At 42.2% G+C, this 26978-nt stretch overlaps 1 protein-coding gene across 1 annotated transcript; it reads right to left on the minus strand.

Moving 5' to 3' along the window:
• On the minus strand, positions 1 to 26685 carry Sod1 (Superoxide dismutase 1). Its single transcript, XM_053783867.2, has 4 exons — positions 26462 to 26685; positions 7016 to 7214; positions 4673 to 4885; positions 1 to 954 (listed from the first exon to the last, which is right to left on the minus strand). Coding segments are annotated over exons 1-4 (669 nt in total). The 5' UTR covers positions 26464 to 26685; the 3' UTR covers positions 1 to 699.
• Positions 26686 to 26978: the final 293 nt, after the last annotated feature.

Genomic DNA, 26978 nt, shown 5'->3' on the forward strand with positions numbered 1-26978 from the left:
TTGTATAGTTTCACCGTAGGTCCAATTTTTTCAACATATTATGTAAATACAAAAAATACATGTTTACCTGATAACATTATATAACAATAGATTATTATTTGGTCTGTATACATTCTTTTTGTTATCACATTCGTCACTACTCACAACAAGAGAATCTGACAAATTGCAGGGTGGGGGGGGGGGTCTATGTTTGACCTCGTAGACATGATCGTTTGTTTGATATAGACGTATGTGTAGTACTAAGATATATAGTGAAATGTTTTGCTCGGGGAAACTTTGGAAAAAGCCTCCAGAGAGATACGTCTTCTCAATAAATATCCCAGTGCTATACTTATCTCTTGTCTCTCACTTTTCGGTATGTGATAAAAAATATCTTATATATAATGATATGGTATTAGACAAATAAAAATTGGTAGAATTCTTTCTTGTCACGTTCTTAGGAATGGTTTTAGCGTAAGTAAAAGCTATTTAACATGATCTAATATTCCAACTACAGTGTGAGCTCTGTTCTTATGTTCTTTAATGCAAGGAGATCTGGAGAGCCATGTGCATCAGTAACTTGTATAGCATTGTGGAAGTATACTTGGAGCTGTTGTGGTTGTAGGTGAAGGATAGTTTCCTGAGGTGCAGAGGATCCATGTGACCTCAGGCATCTTGCAAGCCTACGTCCCTCTCCAGATCTCACTGCGTAGGAACCTCTTAAGCGAATCCTATGACGCCACATGCCACACGACCTCCAGCGTTGCCAGTCTTAAGACTCTCTTCATTGCCACCCTTGCCGAGGTCATCCGCGCCAGCGTGAACAACCACAGCACGACCCACAACTGTCCTGAGACCCGTCAGAGCCACCAGAGGGTCTGTGATGTTGACGAAGGCGACGCCAGACTCGTCAGCCACGATGTTGCCCAAGTCACCCAGATGACGATTGAAATTCTCGGGGGCCCCATGCTGTTTCTGTAAACAAGTATGAGTTGTAGAATAGCATGAAACACTAAAACAGTGTGTAATATATATATATATATATATATATATATATATATATATATATATATATTTTTTTTTTTTTTATTATTATCACACCGGCCGATTCCCACCAAGGCAGGGTGGCCCGAAAAAGAAAAACTTTCACCATCATTCGCTCCATCACTGTCTTGCCAGAAGGGTGCTTTACACTACAGTTTTTAAACTGCAACATTAACACCCCTCCTTCAGAGTGTAGACACTGTACTTCCCATCTCCAGGACTCAAGTCCGGCCTGCCGGTTTCCCTGAATCCCTTCATAAATGTTACCTTGCTCACACTCCAACAGCACGTCAAGTATTAAAAACCATTTGTCTCCATTCACTCCTATCAAACACGCTCACGCATGCCTGCTGGAAGTCCAAGCCCCTCGCACACAAAACCTCCTTTACCCCCTCCCTCCAACCCTTCCTAGGCCGACCCCTACCCCGCCTTCCTTCCACTACAGACTGATACACTCTTGAAGTCATTCTGTTTCGCTCCATTCTCTCTACATGTCCGAACCACCTCAACAACCCTTCCTCAGCCCTATGGACAACAGTTTTGGTAATCCCGCACCTCCTCCTAACTTCCAAACTACGAATTCTCTGCATTATATTCACACCACACATTGCCCTCAGACATGACATCTCCACTGCCTCCAGCCTTCTCCTCGCTGCAACATTCATCACCCACGCTTCACACCCATATAAGAGCGTTGGTAAAACTATACTCTCATACATTCCCCTCTTTGCCTCCAAGGACAAAGTTCTTTGTCTCCACAGACTCCTAAGTGCACCACTCACTCTTTTTCCCTCATCAATTCTATGATTCACCTCATCTTTCATAGACCCATCCGCTGACACGTCCACTCCCAAATATCTGAATACGTTCACCTCCTCCATACTCTCTCCCTCCAATCTGATATTCAATCTTTCATCACCTAATCTTTTTGTTATCCTCATAACCTTACTCTTTCCTGTATTCACCTTTAATTTTCTTCTTTTGCACACCCTACCAAATTCATCCACCAATCTCTGCAGCTTCTCTTCAGAATCTCCCAAGAGCACAGTGTCATCAGCAAAGAGCAGCTGTGACAACTCCCACTTTGTGTGTGATTCTTTATCTTTTAACTCCACGCCTCTTGCCAAGACCCTCGCATTTACTTCTCTTACAACCCCATCTATAAATATATTAAACAACCACGGTGACATCACACATCCTTGTCTAAGGCCTACTTTTACTGGGAAAAATTTTCCCTCTTTCCTACATACTCTAACTTGAGCCTCACTATCCTCGTAAAAACTCTTCACTGCTTTCAGTAACCTACCTCCTACACCATATACTTGCAACATCTGCCACATTGCCCCCCTATCCACCCTGTCATACGCCTTTTCCAAATCCATAAATGCCACAAAGACCTCTTTAGCCTTATCTAAATACTGTTCACTTATATGTTTCACTGTAAACACCTGGTCCACACACCCCCTACCTTTCCTAAAGCCTCCTTGTTCATCTGCTATCCTATTCTCCATCTTACTCTTAATTCTTTCAATTATAACTCTACCATACACTTTACCAGGTACACTCAACAGACTTATCCCCCTATAATTTTTGCACTCTCTTTTATCCCCTTTGCCTTTATACAAAGGAACTATGCATGCTCTCTGCCAATCCCTAGGTACCTTACCCTCTTCCATACATTTATTAAATAATTGCACCAACCACTCCAAAACTATATCCCCACCTGCTTTTAACATTTCTATCTTTATCCCATCAATCCCGGCTGCCTTACCCCCTTTCATTTTACCTACTGCCTCACGAACTTCCCCCACACTCACAACTGGCTCTTCCTCACTCCTACAAGATGTTATTCCTCCTTGCCCTATACACGAAATCACAGCTTCCCTATCTTCATCAACATTTAACAATTCCTCAAAATATTCCCTCCATCTTCCCAATACCTCTAACTCTCCATTTAATAACTCTCCTCTCCTATTTTTAACTGACAAATCCATTTGTTCTCTAGGCTTTCTTAACTTGTTAATCTCACTCCAAAACTTTTTCTTATTTTCAACAAAATTTGTTGATAACATCTCACCCACTCTCTCATTTGCTCTCTTTTTACATTGCTTCACCACTCTCTTAACCTCTCTCTTTTTCTCCATATACTCTTCCCTCCTTGCATCACTTCTACTTTGTAAAAACTTCTCATATGCTAACTTTTTCTCCCTTACTACTCTCTTTACATCATCATTCCACCATTCACTCCTCTTCCCTCCTGCACCCACTTTCCTGTAACCACAAACTTCTGCTGAACACTCTAACACTACATTTTTAAACCTACCCCATACCTCTTCGACCCCATTGCCTATGCTCTCATTAGCCCATCTATCCTCCAATAGCTGTTTATATCTTACCCTAACTGCCTCCTCTTTTAGTTTATAAACCTTCACCTCTCTCTTCCCTGATGCTTCTATTCTCCTTGTATCCCATCTACCTTTTACTCTCAGTGTAGCTACAACTAGCAAGTGATCTGATATATCTGTGGCCCCTCTATAAACATGTACATCCTGAAGTCTACTCAACAGTCTTTTATCTACCAATACATAATCCAACAAACTACTGTCATTTCGCCCTACATCATATCGTGTATACTTATTTATCCTCTTTTTCTTAAAATATGTATTACCTATAACTAAACCCCTTTCTATACAAAGTTCAACCAAAGGGCTCCCATTATCATTTACACCTGGCACCCCAAACTTACCTACCACACCCTCTCTAAAAGTTTCTCCTACTTTAGCATTCAGGTCCCCTACCACAATTACTCTCTCACTTGGTTCAAAGGCTCCTATACATTCACTTAACATCTCCCAAAATCTCTCTCTCTCCTCTGTATTCCTCTCTTCTCCAGGTGCATACACGCTTATTATGACCCACTTCTCGCATCCAACCTTTACTTTAATCCACATAATTCTTGAATTTACACACTCATATTCTCTTTTCTCCTTCCATAACTGATCATTTAACATTACTGCTACCCCTTCCTTTGCTCTAACTCTCTCAGATACTCCAGATTTAATCCCATTTATTTCCCCCCACTGAAATTCTCCTACCCCCTTCAGCTTTGTTTCGCTTAGAGCCAGGACATCCAACTTCTTTTCATTCATAACATCAGCAATCATCTGTTTCTTGTCATCCGCACAACATCCACGCACATTTAAGCATCCCAATTTTATAAAGTTTTTCTTCTTCTCTTTTTTAGTAATTGTATACAGGAGAAGGGGTTACTAGCCCATTGCTCCCGGCATTTTAGTCGCCTCATACGACACGCATGGCTTACGGAGGAAAGATTCTTTTCCACTTCCCCATATATATAATATATATATATATATATTATATATATATATATATATATATATATATATATATATATATATATATATATATATATATATATATATATATATATATATATATATATATATATATATATATATATATATATATATATATATAATCTTATTTATCAAGTGAAACATTGTCATATGTTTCATTTCTTTCCAACTTGCAATTATTCAGAGTACAAATATGAGGCATGCAAATTGTAATGCATGGCTGTAATATCTAACCCATGCTGCACTGAATGCTGGGGCACACGTTGACTTACCCCGAAGGGGTTGTAGTGTCCGCCTGCGGTGCCGCAGCCGCCGGAGAGATCGCCGAACTGGTGGATGTGGAAGCCATGGAGGCCGCTAGTGAGGTTCGAGATGGAGCCCTCGATGCGGGTGACACCCGCGGGAGGGTCTTCCTGCGTCAGTACCAGAGTGCCTTCAGCCTCACCTCTCAGCACCACAACCGCCCGCCTGGGTTCTGCAGGTTTCTGCAGGAAGCCCCAAATCAGGGTTAGAGACCGAGACGTAATTGCCAGACAGAGGATAGAGCGTCTATCAGGCCCTGCGCTCAAAGCCCCAATGATCCACACGGATTTAACGCTTCGTGAAATACAATACGAAGTACAAAATACAGTTGGGCGAATTTTTAGGGGTCCAGTGTCACTTACTCATGTTATGGTGCGTGAAACACTGGTGGCTCGCTCCTCCTTCTGGAGACAGACCCCCTCCCCCCCAACTTTCCCATGACTTCCCAGGCAGGAGTCGCGAGAGTCATTACCAGTCCGCGGAGGGTACTAACATGTGGTAAAATCTAAAGTAAAGTTCCTGTTGGATGAGTGCAAGTATCCAGGATTATTATTATTATTATAAAGGGGGAAGCGCTAAACCCTGAGGATTATACAGCGCCTGGGGGGGGGGGATGTGGAAGGTATTCAGGCTTAATTCGGGGAAGTGGAGCACAGATCCAATTCCCTAAATCAAGAGCCCCTCACCAACATCAAGGAACCTTCCTTGAGGGGAAGTATCCAGGAAACAACATGAATCATAATGTCACTGGTATACAGTACCGACAAGTTGAAGAGTTAGACACATGTGCAACATCTGGGTATCTTCATTGTTTAGACATTTCGTCAAGCAATGGCATTATCAGCGATCAGTGCAATACGGACAGAAACGAAAGATTAAAGAAGAGGATGTAATCAGTCCCTCGCCTTGCGGAATTATGTAGTAGGTGTTAAGTATCGTAGTGTTGATGAATCTGAATCATCAGAACTACGGTACTGAACAACTGCTGCAAGGTCTGAAGGACTGATTGCCGCCTCTGCTTCAGTCTTCCGTGTTTATCCGTGCACTGTATTGATAAAGTCACTGGCTGGCGAAACGTCTGCAAAATAAAGATACCCAAATTTTGAAAGTGTGATTAATTCTTCAACTACATGAATATAATTATTATTATTATTATAATCAAAGGGGAAGCGCTAAACCCGGAGGATTATACAGCGCCTGGGGGGGGATGTGGAAGGCATTCAGGCTTAATTCGGGGAACTGGAGCACAGATCCAATTCCCTAAATCAAGAGCCACCGATGTGGCTAGTTTATTGTGTACCCCATATCCATCCTGTGGAGGGTGGCGCAAGAATATATGGATACACAAAAGGCGTAGGAACTAGGCCCCAAAAAGGTTAACAGGTTTACATTTGGATTTACATCTACAGTCCACTTATCTGTTACAAGCAAATTTAGGAAATTTACTTAGTATATCTGGTATGTAAGAGAGTGATGACCCAGGTAAGGGCACAGGGTAGCTGGGTAAGGGAGAGCACGGGGTTGCTGGGCAAGGAAGGGCACAGGGTAGGTGGGCAGGGAAAGGTACGTCTGGGATACGCTGTAATAATGGGTTGGAAGAACACGGTAATTATTATGGGATGGTTTCGAGGACACGTCTAAGAGGTGATGTAGAGGACACGATGTTGTTGTCAGGGTACGTATGAACACAGCGGAAAAATGGGGTGGGTAGGGTGAGGATACGGGGCGGAAGCAGGTGTAAGGAGGTAAGATAATCCAAGTAACCCTCACCATTCTGTGTCTTCACACATGAGGCTCCTCCTAGTATAACAAAGGAGTAATTTCTTCCTACAATAATAATAATACAAAGTATACAGGTCTAACTGACATCAGTAACATAATACTATATAGAAAGCTCGTTGTTATGTAGAGCATTTCGGGCAAATTAGATCATTTTTGTCCCCAGGATGCGACCCACACTAGGCGACTAACACCCAGGTAGGTGAACATAGACAGCCGGTGTCTTAAGGGAATACGTCCTAATGTTTCCACCCATCCTGGGAATCGAACCCCGGACTTCAGTATGAGCTGAGTGCGCTAGCAATCAAGCTACGGGTCTGTGTATCTATAGTATTAGAAGAGGACAACCAAATGTTGCTGTTGTACCCAAGCTTGTTCACTAATACAAGTATTAGTGAGTAATCTTTTTTGCAAGGGCAAGTCTCATGGTTGATGCCGACCACACTAGACCTGGACAAGGGTTAAGCCAGATAGGTAGACAGAAGGACTAAGGGCACATTGCCACACGAAGGTACAGCAGGAGAGTGACCTACCTGGTTAGGTGGGTACAGGTTAACGTGGATGACATTTGAAGTATCGGCTCTGGTGTTGGCAGAGGCTGAGTCGAGGGCTGTGTTAATGTAGAGGACAGTCGGGTAGGAGTTGTCGAGGACCACCTGACGTTCCTCCCTGATGGCAGTGGTCGCCCACACTCCCACACTCACCATACACAACACTAACAATGGTGTCAACCTGGTGAAGGAAAGGCCACGTGTAATATATCAGTGAATAAATTATTATTATATATATTTTTTTAATAAATACATCATGCTGATCATCATTATCATCAGCTGTTATCATCATGACAAAGGAAAACGGTAATCTATTATTTCTTTATGCATTGTGACAGGTTTAGTTGTTAAGGATGGATATAGGGTGCATAATAGATATTAAACTAAACACAGGAGGGGCGCATGGGACGCCATCTGTTGGGTAGATTATTTTAATTTAGTTTCGCCGTACGATATCTTATTCGTTGTTAGGAGTTTCCTTTCCTAAGAATGTCAGTGAGTCAGTTACGTCATCCACACTTGCCAGTCAGCTCACTTAAGTAAACATCGAACAATGTTTGGGAGCGTATAGAAGGTGTGTGGTATGTTCCATTATTCTTTGTGTTGTAGGTTCCAAGTGGTATTCCTTAATTCAATTACGGTATACGAGGCCATGCGCTTGCTTATTTCAAATCTTACCTTACTAATAGGTATCAGTATGTTACCATTAAAGACACAGCATCAACAACACGGCCACTTGATACTGGAGTTCCGCAGGGAAGTGTCCTTGGTCCCCTGCTCTTCCTCATATACATCAATGATCTTCCAAACGTATCCCAACACCTGAAACCCATTCTCTTTGCTGACGACACGACTTATGTCATCTCTCACCCTAATCTTGCCACCCTCAACACCATTGTTAACGAGGAGGTGATCAAAATATCGACTTGGATGACAGCCAATAAACTTACACTTAACACTGACAAAACCTACTATATTATGTTTGGTAGCAGAGCAGGAGATACACAAATTAACGTTAAGATCGACAACACTCTAATTACCAGACATAATGAGGGCAAATTCCTAGGCCTATACCTTGACAACAACCTGAATTTCAGCACCCATATCCAACACATAACCAAAAAAGTATCCAAAACAGTTGGGATCCTCTCCAAGATACGATACTACGTGCCGCAAAATGCCCTTCTCACACTATACCACTCACTTATTTATCCATACCTCACCTATGCTATTTGTGCTTGGGGATCAACTGCAGCAACACACCTAAAGCCAATAATAACCCAACAAAAAGATGCAGTAAGAATCACTAAATCCCATCCCTGGCAACACACCCCCCCACTCTTCATAGATCTAAATTTACTCCCTGTTCAGTACATCCACACTTACTACTGTGCAATCTACATCTACAGGACCTTAAACTCCAATATCAACCTTGACCTAAAACGCTTTCTTGATAGTTGTGACAGAACCCACAGGCATAACACCAGACACAAACATCTCTACGACATTCCCCGTGTCCGACTAAACCTTTACAAAAATTCAATGTATGTCAAAGGCCCTAAAATCTCGAACACCCTACCTGAGAACTCTAGAACTGCAGACACATTCATCACCTTCAAAACTACCATTAGAAAACATCTTATCTCCCTGATACACCCCATCAACTAACTACACGAATACCACCTGGTGGTTCACACTTTCACTCGCCCATTTGACCATAAACAGAAATATTAATCTCAATCTTAAAATAATAAATCCTATGATACTCCAATACTGAAACTATGTACTGTGCCAAAACAAAAGCATTCACATTGCTAAACTCACAAACTAGTATTTAGTCACTTAGCCATAATACCAACTTACCTCATAATTTGTAATATTTTAAAATAAAGAATTAAACTAAGTCTGCCCGAAATGCCTAGCCATGCTAGGCATTCTAGTGGTACACTCTGTAATCATTATTTAACTACATGTAAACCACACAACAACCAAATTCTGTAAATTCAACATTGTAATCTTTATAGAGAATAAACTTTGAATCTGAATTTGAATTAAGTGTTTTCTAATACCTTGTTTAACTTTGTGTATTTAACTTTCTATTTTCTGTTCTTACAGTCTTCAATTGGTGGCTTGGTCACCCAGGGTTGAGAAAAATGTGCCTAGTATGGGTCAGTAGACTTACTGCAGTGTCCAGCTTTTCTTATGTTCTTACTAAGAGAGCTGGTTTGGTACCTGGTTACCTGGAGGTTATTCCGGGGATCAGCGCCCCCGCGGCCCAGTCCATGACCAGGCCTCCCGATGGATCAGGGCCTGATCAACTAGGCTGTTACTGCTGGCCGCACGCAGTCCAACGTACGAGCCACAGCCCGGCTAATCCGGCACTGACTTTAGGTATCTGTCCAGCTCTCTCTTGAAGGCAGCCAGGGGTTTATTGGCAATTCCCCTAATGCTTGATGGGAGGCTGTTGAACAGTTTTGGGCCCCGGACACTTATGGTGTTTTCTCTTAGTATACCAATGGCGCCCCTACTTTTTATTGGGGGCATTTTCCATCGCCTGCCCAGTCTTTTACTTTCGTAGGGAGTGATTTCTGTGTGCAGATTTGGGACCATTCCTTCCAAGATTTTCCAAGTGTAGATTATGATATATCTCTCCCTCCTGCGTTCCAACGAGTACAAGTCAAGTGCTTCCAAGCATTCCCAGTAGTTAAGGTGCTTGACAGAACTTATACGTGGTATTTTTAGTGGTATTTTTTTTTTGTATGTACCGGCTTAGTGTACTTGCTGACGTTTTCATCGTCAAAGTTATACTCTTGTTCCCATGGTGGTACTGTTGACATCAAGAAAGTAACATCAACCTCCTGGCCAACTATATCTCTCGCGCATCCTTTATTCACCTTTTCTGTCACCTGACACCACACACATTTCAGTGACATTTGCCACGTATTATTTATTACAGCCGTCACTGACTTGGTTTATGGAGCTAGCCCTAATGTTGAGTATAGTAGTAGCGTATTCACCATTACTCTCAGACGCATAAGTCTGAGTGACTGGTACCCACATAGTGGTTTTAAGAAAAGTGAACAAAGATAGACATTGTTATTAGGAAACAGTTTCGGTTCTGGGACCTAGAAGTGATCAAGGTCCCAGGACCGAAACATGTCTAATATGTCCTCGTATTTGCTTACATGTCTTTTTAAACCACCATTACTCTGGCCACACAGGCTGGCTGTATCCAGAAATAGCTGCCTTCCTACCTCGTCTACCCCTTCTCCCTCCTTCCCCTCTTCTACTCATTCTCCCTCCTCCCCTTCATAACCTACCCACATTCGCTTTTACCCCTTATCTCCCCAGCTCAAATTCTCTTGGTTCCCCCCCCCCCTCTCTTTTACTTTGTCTCGCCTTTTCCTTTTTTCCACCCTCTCCCCGGTCCTCTCCGCCTCTTTCCTCTCCTCGTTCACCTTCCTCATGAACAGGTTTGTGTGTACACTGAGTTCTATATATGGAAGTGTTGGGTTACTTTCACTGGGTGAATGGCAACAGGTACACTGTTACATGATCACTGCACCTGTGTCCTCGGTCTCCCGTTCCTCCCAGCCTCCGCCAACATAAAGATTTTATTTCTTTGCAGAGGTTACAGTGTGTAATTACAGTTTTGATTTGTTAAGTACAAAGAAAGCCACTATCATGCCGGAACGTTTCGGGCAAACTAAACATGTATTTCTTTGCTAAACGCAAAATGAGAAAGTCAGATACATCGCCAGTTGTATTGCTGAGTGAATACTCGGTCATTATCAACAGTGAGTGATGGAGATCTCGACCTGATCTTTACCGACGGAAAGCGAAAGTTTGAGAATGATGTTGCTGGATCAATATTTAACTGCAGTTTGAAACCAAACAATAGACCGCCATCATGAGAAGATGGTAAGAGTTCAGGATTGGGACTTAACATCATGATTCAACCCTGATGGAGTTAGGTGTAGTTAAATTGTCGACCGAAAGTGAAATAAGAGAGAAGGAAATGTTTTTTCGCATTTAATATCAACCTTCAGTTTAAATTCAGAAATATCACTAAGAATGTGAAGGATATATTTCTCAAAAATACCTGCAATACTATTTACAAAACTATAAAAGCAAATACAAAAATCTATTAATAATAATAATGATTATCAGCAACAGTAAGTATGATAATTTTAGCTACATGTACTTCAGTTCCTCGAATCGAGCCTGAATTCCTTCCATTGCCCCCAGGCGCTGTGTGACCCCGACGGGTTTTAGCGCTCTCTCCATTGAATGCAGTAATAATATTAACCGGATAACAACAATAAAAATGTTCAATAAAACACTGATTCCTCAACTCCTTGAGTAAGACATTTTATATTAAAGTCACTGTTACACGCGGCTACTCTTTTTATGGTCACATGTACGTCCGTCCTGGTGGTGAGTGTCAGCTGGTTCTGAGTGGACGAGGCTCCGGGGTTCAAGGATCTCTCTCTATCTCTCTCTCTCTCTCTCTCTCTCTCTCTCTCTCTCTCTCTCTCTCTCTCTCTCTCTCTCTCTCTCTCTCTCTCTCTCTCTCTCTCTCTCTCTCTCTCTCTCTCACAGGCATAACTGCCTCACTATTTTCCTTGAGGAACAGCAAGCCACTGTTCGAGAAATTCGACCATACTAATGATTTTAGGAGGAAAGACTTGTTGACAGGTTTGAGGCAATTTGAGAACTCTGTCACAGACGTTTGTAGTAGGAACCTGGGAATAGTGCCGCATTAACTTAAAAAAATCAGCTTGACGAAGGAGGTGTGATAGTCTGGTGACCAGCGGCTGACTGTAACTTACACCGGTTGTCCATGTTCACCCATCAGTATAAAATGGGTACCTGGGTGTTAGTGGACTGGCGTGGGTCGCATCCTGGCACAAAATTGACCTTATTTTCCGGAAATGCTCTGCATAACAAGCGGTTTTCTATATAGTTGTATGTCATTGATGTCAACTATGGTCTGTATACCTTGTACATGTAGAAATTATTATTGTAAAAATTATTATTTTTATTATGGAGCATTTGGTGAAATAGACTCTGGTTTGATTTAAGTAGGAGTAATAATGGTAGAATTACCGACAAAATATTAGGTAAATGGGCACAGATGCTAATAATGTGACATTTTATTGTGGCAAAGTTTTCCAGGAGCTTTGTTAAACCGTTGCCAAAGACGTTGACAAAAGCTCCTGGAGAGCGAAACGTTGCAACAGCAAAATGTCACAGTTGTATTTGTGTCCTTTTTCCTAACATTGATTCAAGTAGTGAGATTGACTGGTCATTAGGTCTGTGTTGTGTGGGAGGGACCGGAGGTTGTATATAGGCCTGCACAGGCAGAGAGGAGATACAACTGGAATTCCACAAGTTGACCAGGAACTACAAAAAGCAGAGAAGATCCGGGCCGAATTCTAGCAGGAACGAGAGCTGTTTAGGAGTGTACTGGACCAACACCTAAAAAAAAAAAAGTCGCGCTGCTTGACCTTGCTGAGTTATCCTGGGTTACTAACCCACCGGGGTTATTAATCCGAACAAATTCTTCCATTTTATAGCTGATTGAGATGGTATATTGAAGGTGCAACCGGTCTTAGGGAGTGAAGCTGTACCTTCACCCTGCCTGGCCAGTCAACATACAGCAAGCACACTTTGAATTATAATTACCTTCAACCCCACCAGTGTAATTTAGTGCTACCTATAGCTCAGTTATAGAGCTTTCGGTGTATAGCTAAAAGATTGTGTTTAAACTGGGGAAAATAGAAACGATAAGGCAATGCACTGTATATCCGCTCCTCCTCATCAAACAAAAAAATGCAGGACCAAATTATTACAGTGGAATTAAGCCATATTGCTTGTCTTTCTCGCATTACCCGCCGAAGTTAATACGAAGAAATTTTTCTTATTCTATTTAACTTATATTTTGCTTCCCATGGCCACCGACCTCTTGTGTAGTCTCATGTTATTGCAGTAGACCCCAGTGCCCCTATTTTTTCATTGTCCTTACTGTGTATAACTATCATCTTACCACAATATAAAGGCCCCTTTACTACAGCACGGTCCTCCCTCAGTATTACTACAGCACGGTCCTCCCTCAGTATTACTACAGTACGGTCCTCCCTCAGTATTACTACAGTACGGTCCTCCCTCAGTATTACTACAGCACGGTCCTCCCTCAGTATTACTACAGCACGGTCCTCCCTCAGTATTACTACAGCACGGTCCTCCCTCAGTATTACTACAGCACGGTCCTCCCTCAGTATTACTACAGTACAGTCCTCCCTCGGTATAACACAGAAGCCCTCTCAAAATATTACAAAATCCCCTATACTACAAAAAGGAACTCATCTTCACTGCCACCTCCGTCAGTCAGACTTGGCCAGTGAACGCTTAATATCCATAATGCGTGCCAAATGACACGGTTATAGCCCTCACGATGTATTGACTCTTTGGTAAACAGGCACGTATGACTGTACCCCCACATGTATAGGCAGTGAACGTTCTATATTTTTACACGGACTGAAAGCGAATTCAGCCCAGTCGGTTGAAAGTTAAGAGGCCGCCACAAGAGTTGAACCCTCCCTCCTTCACTGATTCAGATAACTGCATATGCAATAAGGGCTGTGCTTAGGATCTGTCGCTTAACCGCTGCACACACACACACACACACACACACACACACACACACACACACACACACACACACACACACACACACACACACACACACACACACACACACACACACACACGCACGCACGCACGCCTTAAGGAGTGACGGGCATGTTTATCCAGCACACGAAGGTAACTCAGGGTACGTGGCCGGAGCCTTCCTCTCAAGGTCATGTCAGCCCCCCAGGCTTCAACTTGTGACACTGAAGAATACGCCTGCCTCACCACCTAGCAAATCTTAGGTACCCTCGCCACCTAACTTCTCTCAGGTGCACCTCTCTCACCACCTTACCTGGCCACTTAGGGTACGGTAAGGTACCTTAAGTTGTACAAAATACTGAAAATATGTAAATAAGACACAATACACAAGTTACGACACTTTACAGATGTTTCGTCCATCATGAGGTGATAAAGTCCCCCAGTGGGTCAAAAGGTTTCATAAAAAAAGCCATAACCCACAAAGCTTTTCTTATTTACATGAAACACACATTGTGTATCTAAAAAATCTATACCACGAAGATATATTAATAACACTAAACTTACATAGTCTAGAATGAGATAGAATTAGGGAAAATAATATCACAACGAACAATAACTGATACAGTAAAACAGCAATTAAAAAGTTCTGCATATATCGGCTCTACACAGAGGCCCTCTTCAGCGGACTAAAAAGTATGACGGGCGTGGAGGAAAAGGAGGAGTATTTTGCTGGTTAGGAGAGATAGGAATGTTTGTCTTGGCACAGATCCCGGTCATATGACCATCAACAAAGGTGGCTCAACCACGACTTCTCTAGCATATTTTGTGTTATTACCTGTTTGCTCCACCTTTATGGAATGACATGTATGACGTGAACGAGATTTGTGTATCAGTGAATATCTAATTCAGCGGGAAGAGTTATTTGCTCTGCCAACGATTTGTATGTCTATGCATGTCATCTTCGACGAGTCCGCAGAACTGTATTTCTCTGTAGACGGATTCGTACAAATATTTGCCTGTTTACCTCTTCTGTGAGTATATTTCTTTTGGGTTTAAGCCTGTGCGGCCCCGTCGACGTCTTCATAAATTTCAGACTATTATTTAAGCTACAGTTTTAAAGCGAGAGATGATGTTCTCTACACATGCTGCTATGTATGATAATCTATGTAACTGTATTTATCTATCTGAATAAACTTACTGTGGCCTTTACAAGAAAACACGTTTTTTTGAAATATTTCTTCGTTATTCTTATTCTTTTCCACGCTTATCTTATATCACTTTTAAATGTTTTTTGTCAATATCTAAGAAGTGATTTTGTGACTGTCAGGCCAAGAAGTTAGTGTTATCTTTATACTTTCACTCGATGATTTATCAGTCTGCAAGATCACTCTTTATAAATCGTTTATATGATAAATTTTGTTTTTGTTTTAAAATTTGATTTGTAATTAACCGAATTAAATCGAGGGTCAGTGTTATTTAAATATATATATATATATATATATATATATATATATATATATATATATATATATATATATATATATATATATATATATGTATGTACGTTGAGGTTGTTTGGTTTGCGAGCGTACAGAAATTAATGAATTTTTCTTAAGAGCCAGGCTGGTACTGCCACAGAAACACCGCCAGTGGAAGTAAACCACAGTGACTGACTTGGAATATCCTGGGTTACTAACCTGGGTTAATAATCCGAATATACGTAATCTTCTACAGCTAGACGAAAGAATGTTGTAGTTATCGTAGACTCCGTCAAAAACACTGGTAACACAGTTACCACAAACTTAAGATGAAACTAGTCCTGATCTTGACTTTCCTCTTCAATTGACCTGACCCGTGGCTATATCCTTTTCACTTGACCTGACCTTGGCTGTCTCCTCTTCACTTGACCTAACCCTGGCTGTTTCCTCTTCACATGACCTGGCCCTCCTGCCTAGTCTCCCTTTGGCCTGACTTTCCTTGGCTATCTCCTTTTCATCCGACCTGACCTTGACTGGTCCCTAACCTGTCTTCACCTGTGACAGCTGCAGCGTCGTCCCTCAGCATTTCAAAAGCTATAAGTCATGTTGCAGAGGAAGTTCAGACCTTTCCTGATTAAAATTATGGGGGATATCTAAACTCACAAGAGTCGTACAGCACCTTGGGGAAAGGGGGGGGGGGTAATCAGATTTAATCTGAGGTAAAAGATAAGGGGTTGCTCCAGTTCCTTGAATCTCCGCTGGAACACCATGGTGATATTTGTTGATTTAAGTTAACACTCGTGTATATCCTAAGTTTTTGCGTTATCAGTCTTATTTTTTCGTGCTTTACCTTCTTAAAAAACACCTTAATTTGAGATACACTATGTTCCAAACTTCATTATAATTTTAGCTTGATATTGGTAAGTGCAGTGTTGTCCTGGAAAGGTTCACTGACAAGATTCTAGTCTCTTCAGAGCTGCAGAACACTGGTGAAAACCTCACTACTTTCGGAAACCTGTTGAACCTGTCTTAAGTCACTTGTAGTGCTCGAATTGAGGGAAGAGTAAACGTGACTCATTGTTCGATCTGAGGGTGTCGTGTGAGAGGTGTTCATAGTCAACCAGTTAAGTGTTGACCATGATTTTGAATGTTGGCAGTCACATGTGTTGTCCATGGTACTGACAGTCACATGTGTTGGTCATGGTGTTGGCAGTCACATGTGTTGGACATGGTGATGACAGTCACATGTGTTGTCCATGGTACTGACAGTCACATGTGTTGGTCATGGTGTTGGCAGTCACATGTGTTGGTCATGGTACTGACAGTTACATGTGTTGGTCATGGTGTTGGCAGTCACATGTGTTGGTTATGGTACCGACAGTCATACGTGGTGGCTATAGTACTGACAGTCACATGTGTTGGTCATGGTGTTAATAGTCACATGTGTTGATCATGGTGTTGGCAGTCACATGTGTTGGTCATGGTGCTGACAGTCATATGGGTTGGCCATGGTACTGACAGTCATATGTGTTGGTCATGGTGTTGGCAGTCACATGTGTTGGTCATGGTACTGACAGTTACATGTGTTGGTCATGGTGTTGGCAGTCACATGTGTTGGCCATGGTACTGACAGTCACATGTGTTGGCCATGGTGCTGAGTCATATGTGTTGGTCATGGTACTGACAGTCACATGTGTTGGTCATGGTACTGACAGTCACATGTGTTGGTCATGGTGTTGACAGTCACATGTGTAGTGTTGAGTCACATGTGTTCGTTATGGTACTGACAGTCATATGTGTTCATCATAGTATTGACAGTCACATGTGTTCGTCATGGTGTTGGCAGTCACATGTGTTCGTCATGGTGTTGGCAGTCACATGTGTTCGTCATGGTGTTGACAGTCACATGTGTTGGCCAGGGTACTGGCAATCACATGTGTTGGCCATGGTGCTGACAGTCACATGTGTTGGTCATGGTACTGACAGTCATATGTAAATAAATGGTATAAAATACCATTCAAGCTCTCCAAGACAAGCTCAACCAGGTCGAGCCTTCAATCCAGTTCACACTTGAAGAAGAAGTCGACAACACTCTTCCTTTCCTTGATGTTCTGCTCTGCAAAGCTGACCACGAACTTCGTTTTAAAGTCTATCGAAAACCCACCAACCAAAACGATCTTCTCCACTTCTACTCTCACCACGACACCAAAACCAAACGTGGTGTGATTATAGGCTTCTTCCTACGTGCACTCAGAATCTGCAGCAATGAGTTCCTTGAGGAAGAATGCACTATAATTGAACAAGTATTTTCTAAACTCCACTATCCTCGTCACTTCATCAGAGACTGCAGACGGCGGGCATTAAACATCTTCAACACACCCAGAGAAGACACTGCCGAGAAGAGATACATAGTCCTCCCCACCAACTCCATTGCCAAACATGTTTCCAACATCTTTGCCAAAACATCATTCCAAGTGTCTACCTCCACAACCACGACCATCAAGGACATCACCAGTAGTAGACAGGACAAGCCTCCATCCTCTGCAGGGTTATACATAATCCCTTGTAATGACTGCAACAAATTATATGTGGGCGAAACATCAAGAGACCTCCAAACACGCATTTCAGAACAATATGCAAGCAGGACTGACGATACAAGGAATGCCTGTGTACAACATCGCAATTCACACAACCATTTAATTAACTACAGAAACTCAAGACTTATAGCCACAGAAGACAACACTCAATACAGAAGAATCCTGGAATCATCGCTTATCTCTATAACCAACAATTTCAACCAGAATAATGGCTTCTATAACATAGCTGAACCACTCGCCAAGAAACTTCTTCATCGTTATCCCACATAAGAACATAGAACACTGCAGAAGGTCTACAACTTGTCCAATACCCCTGCCAAGCTACCGAAGACTCTATAACCCCACCCGGTAGATCATCAGATGCAGCATTCTCCACCTGACCTCAACATTCTGAACATGACTATAAATACTCTAGTACCTTCCAACCCCAGGTAGATCTGTGTGTGACTTGAAAAAGCCCACTGTGTGGGTGAAACGTTGTCAATAAAAGATCACATTATACTGCATTTGTGTTTATATTTCCACAGTCATATGTGTTGGCCATGGTACTGACAGTCACATGTGTTGGTCATGGTGTTGACAGTCACATGTGATGGTCATGGTGCTGACAGTCACATGTGTTGATCATGGTGCTGACAGTCACATGTGTTGGCCATGGTACTGACAGTCACATGTTGGTCATGGTGTTGACAGTCACATGTGTTGGTCATGGTGCTAACAATCACTGGTGTTAAGATGGTGGTAGTATTTAGACAAGTCAGTGAAGCGTGCATCACGGTGATGGCAGCAGACAGCAGTCAGACATGTTCACTATGGGATTTAGAGAAAATATTGTAGGTATTGAAAGAATCAGTCCTCAAAAGAAAACGTTGATGTCACAGATTAAAAAAAAAAGTTGAAAAACGCTGCGTTCCTGCTATAAAAACAACGTTGATTTTCTTCATGTAATCATTTATAAAGTCTGTTACGTAATGGAAGAGAAAATCTTGTATATAACGTATTATAAAGTCTTACGTCCATACTGACCAAGCAGATGTTAGTTTGCCCATTTCTGCTATGGACAAATTGTTTTAATTTTACAAGTCTATCCTGACGGTGAATAACGTACGCAGGAAGGACAGAACACTATCGATATGTAAATGAAAGGACAAGTGCATCATACACTTAAGACGTTTTTATTTTACACGTTTCGGTCTTGAGACCCTGGTCACATTCGGTCCCAGGACCGAAGTGTAGCTAATGATGTCGTGTGTGTTTGTATTCTTTCATCTATACATACGAGTTAACTACCGCCTCTACAGCAGGAAAATAACGCTTGTCCCTCGAGGCAGGTGAGCAGGTGCGCAGTAGGCGCCAAGGGCACCTGAGTGACCCATCAACTCGCCTCGCCTACCAGGCTATCATTACCTGCCTCCTCCATTGTATGCTAATTATTAGGTTTCCTGCGTGATGCAAATACCTTGTTAGGAGGCTGTGTGCTGGTGCTGCACGAACACAATTGCAGTGAAATTTACGTCTGGAGCACAAAGGGCTACAGTGATGCTGAATGACGCAGTGTTTGTTACAGTGATTACAGGAAATGCGTAATATACACGACTCTCCAAGGAACATTGTTGTCCGGCTTGATCTAATGTCACCTTTAATACCCCGACCTGATATCGAGGGACTCCTGATCCAAGAAACTGGCGCTATCCTCATTACCACGATGTATGACCCCTGCGGCCTTGGCGCTTCCCTGTAAATACAATATAAAAATGCAAAAAGAAAAAAAATGGGAGGGAAAACAAGTGAGGAACCTCACCTTGGGGCATACCAAGGCTGACTCATCTCTGTTCTCACTAGTAATTATTATAATCACGGGGAAACGCTAAGCCCGTAGGGGTCGCAGAAGTATATTCGCAGGAAACCACAAACTTTGATATTTCTATTCATATAAATTCTCCATACTTCTTAAATAATTTACCCCGATGTTTGACTCCTGGTTATTATGATTCTCAACTTGTGTCATACAAGGTGTCGTAAATACCAGTATGATCATACAAGGTGTAATCAGCAGTATGATCATACAAGGTGTCGTAAATAGCAGTATGATCATACAAGGTGCTGTAAATAGCAGTATGATCATACAAGGTGTCGTAAATACCAGTATGATCATACAAGGTGTCGTAAATACCAGTATGATCATACAAGGTGTCGTAAATACCAGTATGATCATACAAGGTGTAATCAGCAGTATGATCATACAAGGTGTCGTAAATAGCAGTATGATCATACAAGGTGCTGTAAATAGCAGCATGATCATACAAGGTGTAATCAGCAGTATGATAATACAAGGTGTAATCAGCAGTATGATCATACAAGGTGTAATCAGCAGTATGATCATGCGAGGTGTCGTAAATAGCAGTATGATCATACGAGGTGTAAATAGCAGTATGATCATACAAGGTGTAATCAGCAGTATGATCATACAAGGTGTTGTAAATAGCAGTATGATCATACGAGATGTTGTAAATAGCAGTATGATCATACAAGGTGTTGTAAATAGCAGTATGATCATACAAGGTGCTGTAAATAGCAGTATGATCATACAAGGTGTAAATAGCAGTATGATCATACGAGGTGTCGTAAATAGCAGTATGATCATATAAGGTGTAATCAGCAGTATGATCATACAAGGTGTCGTAAATAGCAGTATGATCATACGAGGTGTCGTAAATAGCAGTATGATCATACAAGGTATCGTAAATAGCAGTATGATCATACAGGGTGTAATCAGCAGTATGATCATACAAGGTGTCGTAAACAGCAGTATAATCATACAAGATGTTGTAAATAGTATGATCATACAAGGTGCTGTAAATAGCAGTATGATCATACAAGGTGTTGTAAAAAGCAGTATGATCATACGAGGTGTTGTAAATAGCAGTATGATCAGACAAGGTGTCGTAAATAGCAGTATGATCATACGAGGTGTTGTAAATAGCAGTATGATCATACAAGGTGTAAGTATGATCATACAAGGTGTCGTAAATAGCAGTATGATCATACAAGGCGTTGTAAATAGCAGTATGATCATACAAGGTGTTGTAAATAGCAGTATGATCATACAAGGTGTTGTAAATAGCAGTATGATCATACGAGGTGTTGTAAATAGCAGTATGATCATACGAGGTGTTGTAAATAGCAGTATGATCATACGAGGTGTTGTAAATAGCAGTATGATCATACGAGGTGTTATAAATAGCAGTATGATCATACGGGGGGTTGTAAATAGCAGTATGATCATACGAGGTGTTGTAAATAGCAGTATGATCATACGAGGTGTTGTAAATAGCAGTATGATCATACGAGGGGTTGTAAATAGCAGCATGATCATACAAGGTGTAATCAGCAGTATGATCATACAAGGTGTAATCAGCAGTATGATCATACAAGGTGTAATCAGCAGTATGATCATACAAGGTGTAATCAGCAGTATGATCATACAAGGTGTAATCAGCAGTATGATCATAAAGGTGTAATCAGCAGAATGATCATACAAGGTGTAATCAGCAGTATGATCATACAAGGTGTAATCAGCAGTATGATCATACAAGGTGTAATCAGCAGTATGATCATACAAGGTGCTGTAAATAGTATGATCATACGGGGACTTGTAAATAGCAGTATGATCATACAAGGTGTAATCAGCAGTATGATCATACAAGGTGCTGTAAATAGTATGATCATACGGGGACTTGTAAATAGCAGTATGATCATACAAGGTGTAATCAGCAGTATGATCATACAAGGTGTAATCAGCAGTATGATCATACAAGGTGTAATCAGCAGAATGATCATACAAGGTGTAATCAGCAGTATGATCATACTGCTGATTACACCTTGTATGATCATACTGCTGATTACACCTTGTATGATCATACTGCTGATTACACCTTGTATGATCATGCTGCTATTTACAACCCCTCGTATGATCATACTGCTATTTACAACACCTCGTATGATCATACTGCTATTTACAACACCTCGTATGATCATACTGCTATTTACAACCCCCCGTATGATCATACTGCTATTTACAACACCTCGTATGATCATACTGCTATTTACAACACCTCGTATGATCATACTGCTATTTACAACACCTCGTATGATCATACTGCTATTTACAACACCTCGTATGATCATACTGCTATTTACAACACCTCGTATGATCATACTGCTATTTACAACACCTTGTATGATCATACAAGGTGTTGTAAATAGCAGTATGATCATACAACACTGCAGTTTTCCTAAACCTTGCGCATCTGACGTTTCCTGCACTTAACTCCTGCTACCTGAAGCACCTGCTTCCTGCACCTGACTCCTGCTACCTGAATCACCTGCTTCCTGCTACCTGAATCGCCTGCTTCCTGCTACCTGAATCACTTGCTTCCTGCTACCTGAAGCACCTGCTTCCTGCATTTGACTCCTGCTACCTGAAGCACCTGCTTCCTGCACCTGACTCCTGCTACCTGAATCACCTGCTTCCTGCACATACTTCCTGCACCTGCCTCCTGTACCTGACTCGTTACCTGAAGCACCTGGCTCCTGCTTCCTGAAGCACCTATCTCCTGTACCTGACCCCTGCACCTGCCTCCTTTACCTGACTCGTTACCTGACGCACCTGACCCCTTCACCTGCCTCCTGTGCTTAACTCAATACCTGAAGCACCTGCCTCCTGTACCTGACTCGCTACCTGAAGCACCTGACCCCTGCACCTGCCTCCTGTACCTAACTCGTTATCTGAAGCACCTGCCTCCTGTGCCTGACTCGTTACCTGAAGCACCTTACCCCTGCACCTGCCTCCTGTACCTGACCCATGCACCTGCCTCCTGTACCTGACTCGTTACCTGAAGGATCTGACCCCTGCACCTGCCTCCTGCACCTGACTGACTTTTACACCCTGCATGATTAAGCTGTTGTATCTCACATTTGTTATGTACTTAAAAACGGCCCACTCATAGCCTTTGTCGCCACTAACCATATATTATTATTTTGGCTGGACTTGTATTTCTGTAAAATAATCATAATAATTGTAATAATTTAGGCAAGACAGTTTTCTAGCTTAAGGGTTAGACTGAGCCTTGCTAGTGCAAGCAGGAATTCTTAATTAACAGGTTTGGTCAGAAATGCCGGCAGCCACTTGCCAGGAGAGGTGGTTTCTTACTGGCCGGTGTTGGTCACACCCCGTGTGTGTATGCCTGGAGTACACCTGGAGAGGGTTTCGGGGGTTAACGCCCCCGCGGCCCGGTCTGTGATCAGGTCTCATGTGTCCAGAGAATGTGGACATATCTGCTTCATTTGTATTGTCACATACGTGCACAGAAAGACATACTTGTACATTGTACGTGAATACACACACACACAGTGGAGGCAGAATCCATACATAGCTTTAAGCAGAGGTATGACAAAGCTCGCGGTTCAGGGAGAGTGACCTAGTAGCGACCAGTGAAGAGGCGGGGGCCAGGAGCTTGGACTCGACCCAGCAACCTTAACTAGGTGAGTACACACACACAGGGGTTAGGGACAGAATGTTTCAGAGATGTGATACAGCAACAAGGGGTCACAGCTGGAAGTTGAAAACTTAGATGAGTCACAGGGATGTTAGGAAGTACTTCAGTCATAGAGTTGTCAGGAAGTGGAACAGTCTGGAGAGTGATGCAGTGGAGGTAGGATCCATACATAGCTTTAAGAAGAGGTATGGTAAAGTTCATGGAGCAGGGAAAGGGTGGACCTAGTAGCGACCAGTGAAGAGGCGGGGCCAGAAGCTGTGAATCGACCCCTGCAGTCACAATTAAATGAGTACACACACACACGCACACACAGAGTATAGTCTAGGTGGCCAAAAACTGCAAACCTCACTCAGGAAAAAAGATCTTGGGGTGAGTATAGTACTGAGTACATCTGAGGCACACATCAGTCAGGTAATTGTTGCTGCATACGGGCGTCTGGCAAACCTAAGAATACCGTTCCGATACCTCAGTAAGGAATCGTTCAAGACCCTGTACACCATATACGTCAGGCCCATATTGGAGTATGCAGCACCAGTTTGGAAACCACACCTGGTCAAGCACGTCAAGAAATTAGAGAAAGTGCAAAGGTTTGAAGCAAGAATAGTTCCAGAGCTAAGGGGATTGTCCTACGAAGAAAGGTTAAGGGAAATCGGCCTGACGAAACTGGAGGACAGGAGGGTCAGGGGAGACATGATAACGACATATAAAATACTGCGAGGAATTAACAAAATGGACAAAGGCAGGATGTTCCAGAGATGGCACAGAAACAAGTGAAGACTCCTATGAGTCAAAGGGATGTTAGGAAGTATTTCTTAAGTCACAGAGTTGTCAGGAAGTGGAAAGCGATGTAGTGGAGGCAGGAACCATACATAGTTTTAAGACAAGGTTTGATAAAGCTCATGGATCAGGGAGAGAGAGGACCTAGTAGCGATCAGTGAAGAGGCGGGGCCAGAAGCTATGAATCGACCCCTGCAACCACAAATAGATGAGTACACACACACATTCTTGGCTCGACACATACATCAGTATCTTAGCACGAACTGAAAAGTCAACAACCTTTCTCACCACTGGATCGAATACAAATTGTAAGCTCAAGGTTTTACACAAGAGTTGCAGTGTGAGAGCAGAGAGTAGAGAGTAAATCTAGAGAAGACTGAGAGTAAAGGGTAATGTTAGTAAGACAACAGGTGCAGCATAACGGTAGAAAGAGAAAGGGTCAAGAATAAGTCAACGGGACTCTGTTAAGAAGACACGTGAGGTGTTGATCCTACAGGTACCTTGATGTTGGTGAGGAGCTTTTGATCTGAGGAGTTGTACCTAACCTTACTTCCTCGGATCAAATCTGATTACTCACCCCTTCCATTCTCCTGGTGTTGTGTGACCCCTCACCAGTTTAAAGCTGTCACTGAATGTGATAATATGGATAGACGCAAATATACAAATCTGTACTCTTCTCCAGGCTGAGGGACTGACAACCTTGAACTATTTCTACAAAGTTGACGGACTAATTACATCATCTTTTCCTCGTCACTTATGTTGCCTTCAATCTATACTCCGCATTTGGCAGAAGAAGCCTACCGTGTAAGCGAAACGTTTCAACACTAGAGATACTCAGCTGTTGTACTTGTGTCATACTCGTTACTACCCATGTTCTGGTTCTTCGATTGTTCAGTAAATTCGGGTGACTGACGATCAGTTGACGGTTATCATACACTCACCTGCCTACCAGTTTTAAGATAGTTCCAAACCCATGCGTTCGCCGAGTTGAAATATATAGTGCATTTAAATCAAGTTATATAAAGAATCAAACGCTTGGTAGCCTTCTTCTTTCAACGCACCGGCTGTATCCCACCGAGGCAGGGTGACCCCCCCAAAAAAAAAGTCTCTCTTTTTAACTTTAATAATATATACAGGAGAAGGGGTTACTAGCCTCTTGCTCCCGGCATTTTAGTCGCCTCTTACAACATGCATGTGTTACATAGGAAGAATTCTGTTCCACTTCCACCTTATAATTCACAAACGCATGGCAACCTTATAATTAATAATCAGTGTATGACAGCCTTATAATCCGTAATCAAACGCATGACAACCTAATAATCCACAAGTCAAACGCATGACAGTCTTATAATTCTCACACGAATACTTATACCAGTATTTCTTCGAGAATATTCACTATAAACACAGATAATTGCAAGAGATTTCAAATTTCATATTCAGAAATTTATTTCTGGCAATACCCTCGATTTTAATATAAATTCTAACATTTATTTTTGCAGTGATATATGAAAAGCCTATAATTTTTTTTTTTAATTTTATATGTAATGTATACTATACAAGAGTTGGCAGTAAACACCGGTTGTAACGTTCAAACAACCAGCTCTTACATATGTAACTAATATATCTCTATCATAACTTAGGTTAATTCTGGGATTCATAAAGGAACTGAATTAACTGGTATTTATTCCAAAGTTAATTTAGTAAGTAATATAGAACACTAGTAGGTACCGTACCTGGTGTTGTGTCGATACTCATAGGTACCTGGTGTTGTGTCGATACACTCATAGGTACCTGGTGTTGTGTCGATACACTCATAGGTACCTGGTGTTGTGTCGATACACTCATAGGTACCTGGTGTGTCGATACACACAGTAGGTACCTGGTGTTGTGTCGATACACTCATAGGTACCTGGTGTGTCGATACACACAGTAGGTACCTGGTGTTGTGTCGATACACTCATAGGTACCTGGTGTTATGTCGATACACTCATAGGTATCTGGTGTGTCGAGACAACAGTAGGTACCTGGTGTTGTGTCGAGACAGCAGTAGGTACCTGGTGTTGTGTCGAGACAGCAGTAGGTACCTGGTGTTGTGTCGAGACAGCAGTAGGTACCTGGTGTTGTGTCGAGACAGCAGTAGGTACCTGGTGTTGTGTCGAGACAGCAGTAGGTACCTGGTGTTGTGTCGAGACAGCAGTAGGTACCTGGTGTTGTGTCGAGACAGCAGTAGGTATCTTGTAAAATGTGGAAACACTTTACGTATTTGGTATAATGTTAAGACACCAGGTACTTGCTATAATATAGAAATACCTTAAACAGTACATGAAATGTAGGAGTGGTACTTACATGATATTAGTCGAGTCAGCGTCGCTCTGCAGCGTTGATGTATATTTCACTTCTCTTTTATAAGACACGAGCTCCACCAGGGGGAGTGTCTCACCCTTTATTGTCAGCCACTCAGGGACGATCTTCACTTTCGTCTTAGCCAGTCAGAGGAGTGCTTCATCCTCGCGTCAGCCACTCAGAGATGTGTCTCTGCCTTTACTGTCAGCCAGTCAGGGACATGGACCGATATTCTCCTGTCAGCCAACCACAGCCTCGTCTGAGGACCTTCCAGCAAAAATCGTGTTATGCTGGATTGACATTGATGTTTAATGTTTGTGTAGTATTTTTTTTCAGTCTGCAGTTGTAGGTTACTATACACACTATGTTACGTCACACTACCACCAGTTGTATGTTACGTCACACTACCACCAGTTGTATGTTATGTCACACTACCACCAGTTGTATGTTACGTCACACTACCACTAGTTGTATGTTACGTCACACTACCACCAGTTGTATGTTACGTCGTACACATTAC

Source organism: Cherax quadricarinatus, chromosome 33, assembly GCF_038502225.1.
Source record: "Cherax quadricarinatus isolate ZL_2023a chromosome 33, ASM3850222v1, whole genome shotgun sequence".
Taxonomy (NCBI): Eukaryota; Metazoa; Arthropoda; class Malacostraca; order Decapoda; family Parastacidae; genus Cherax; species Cherax quadricarinatus.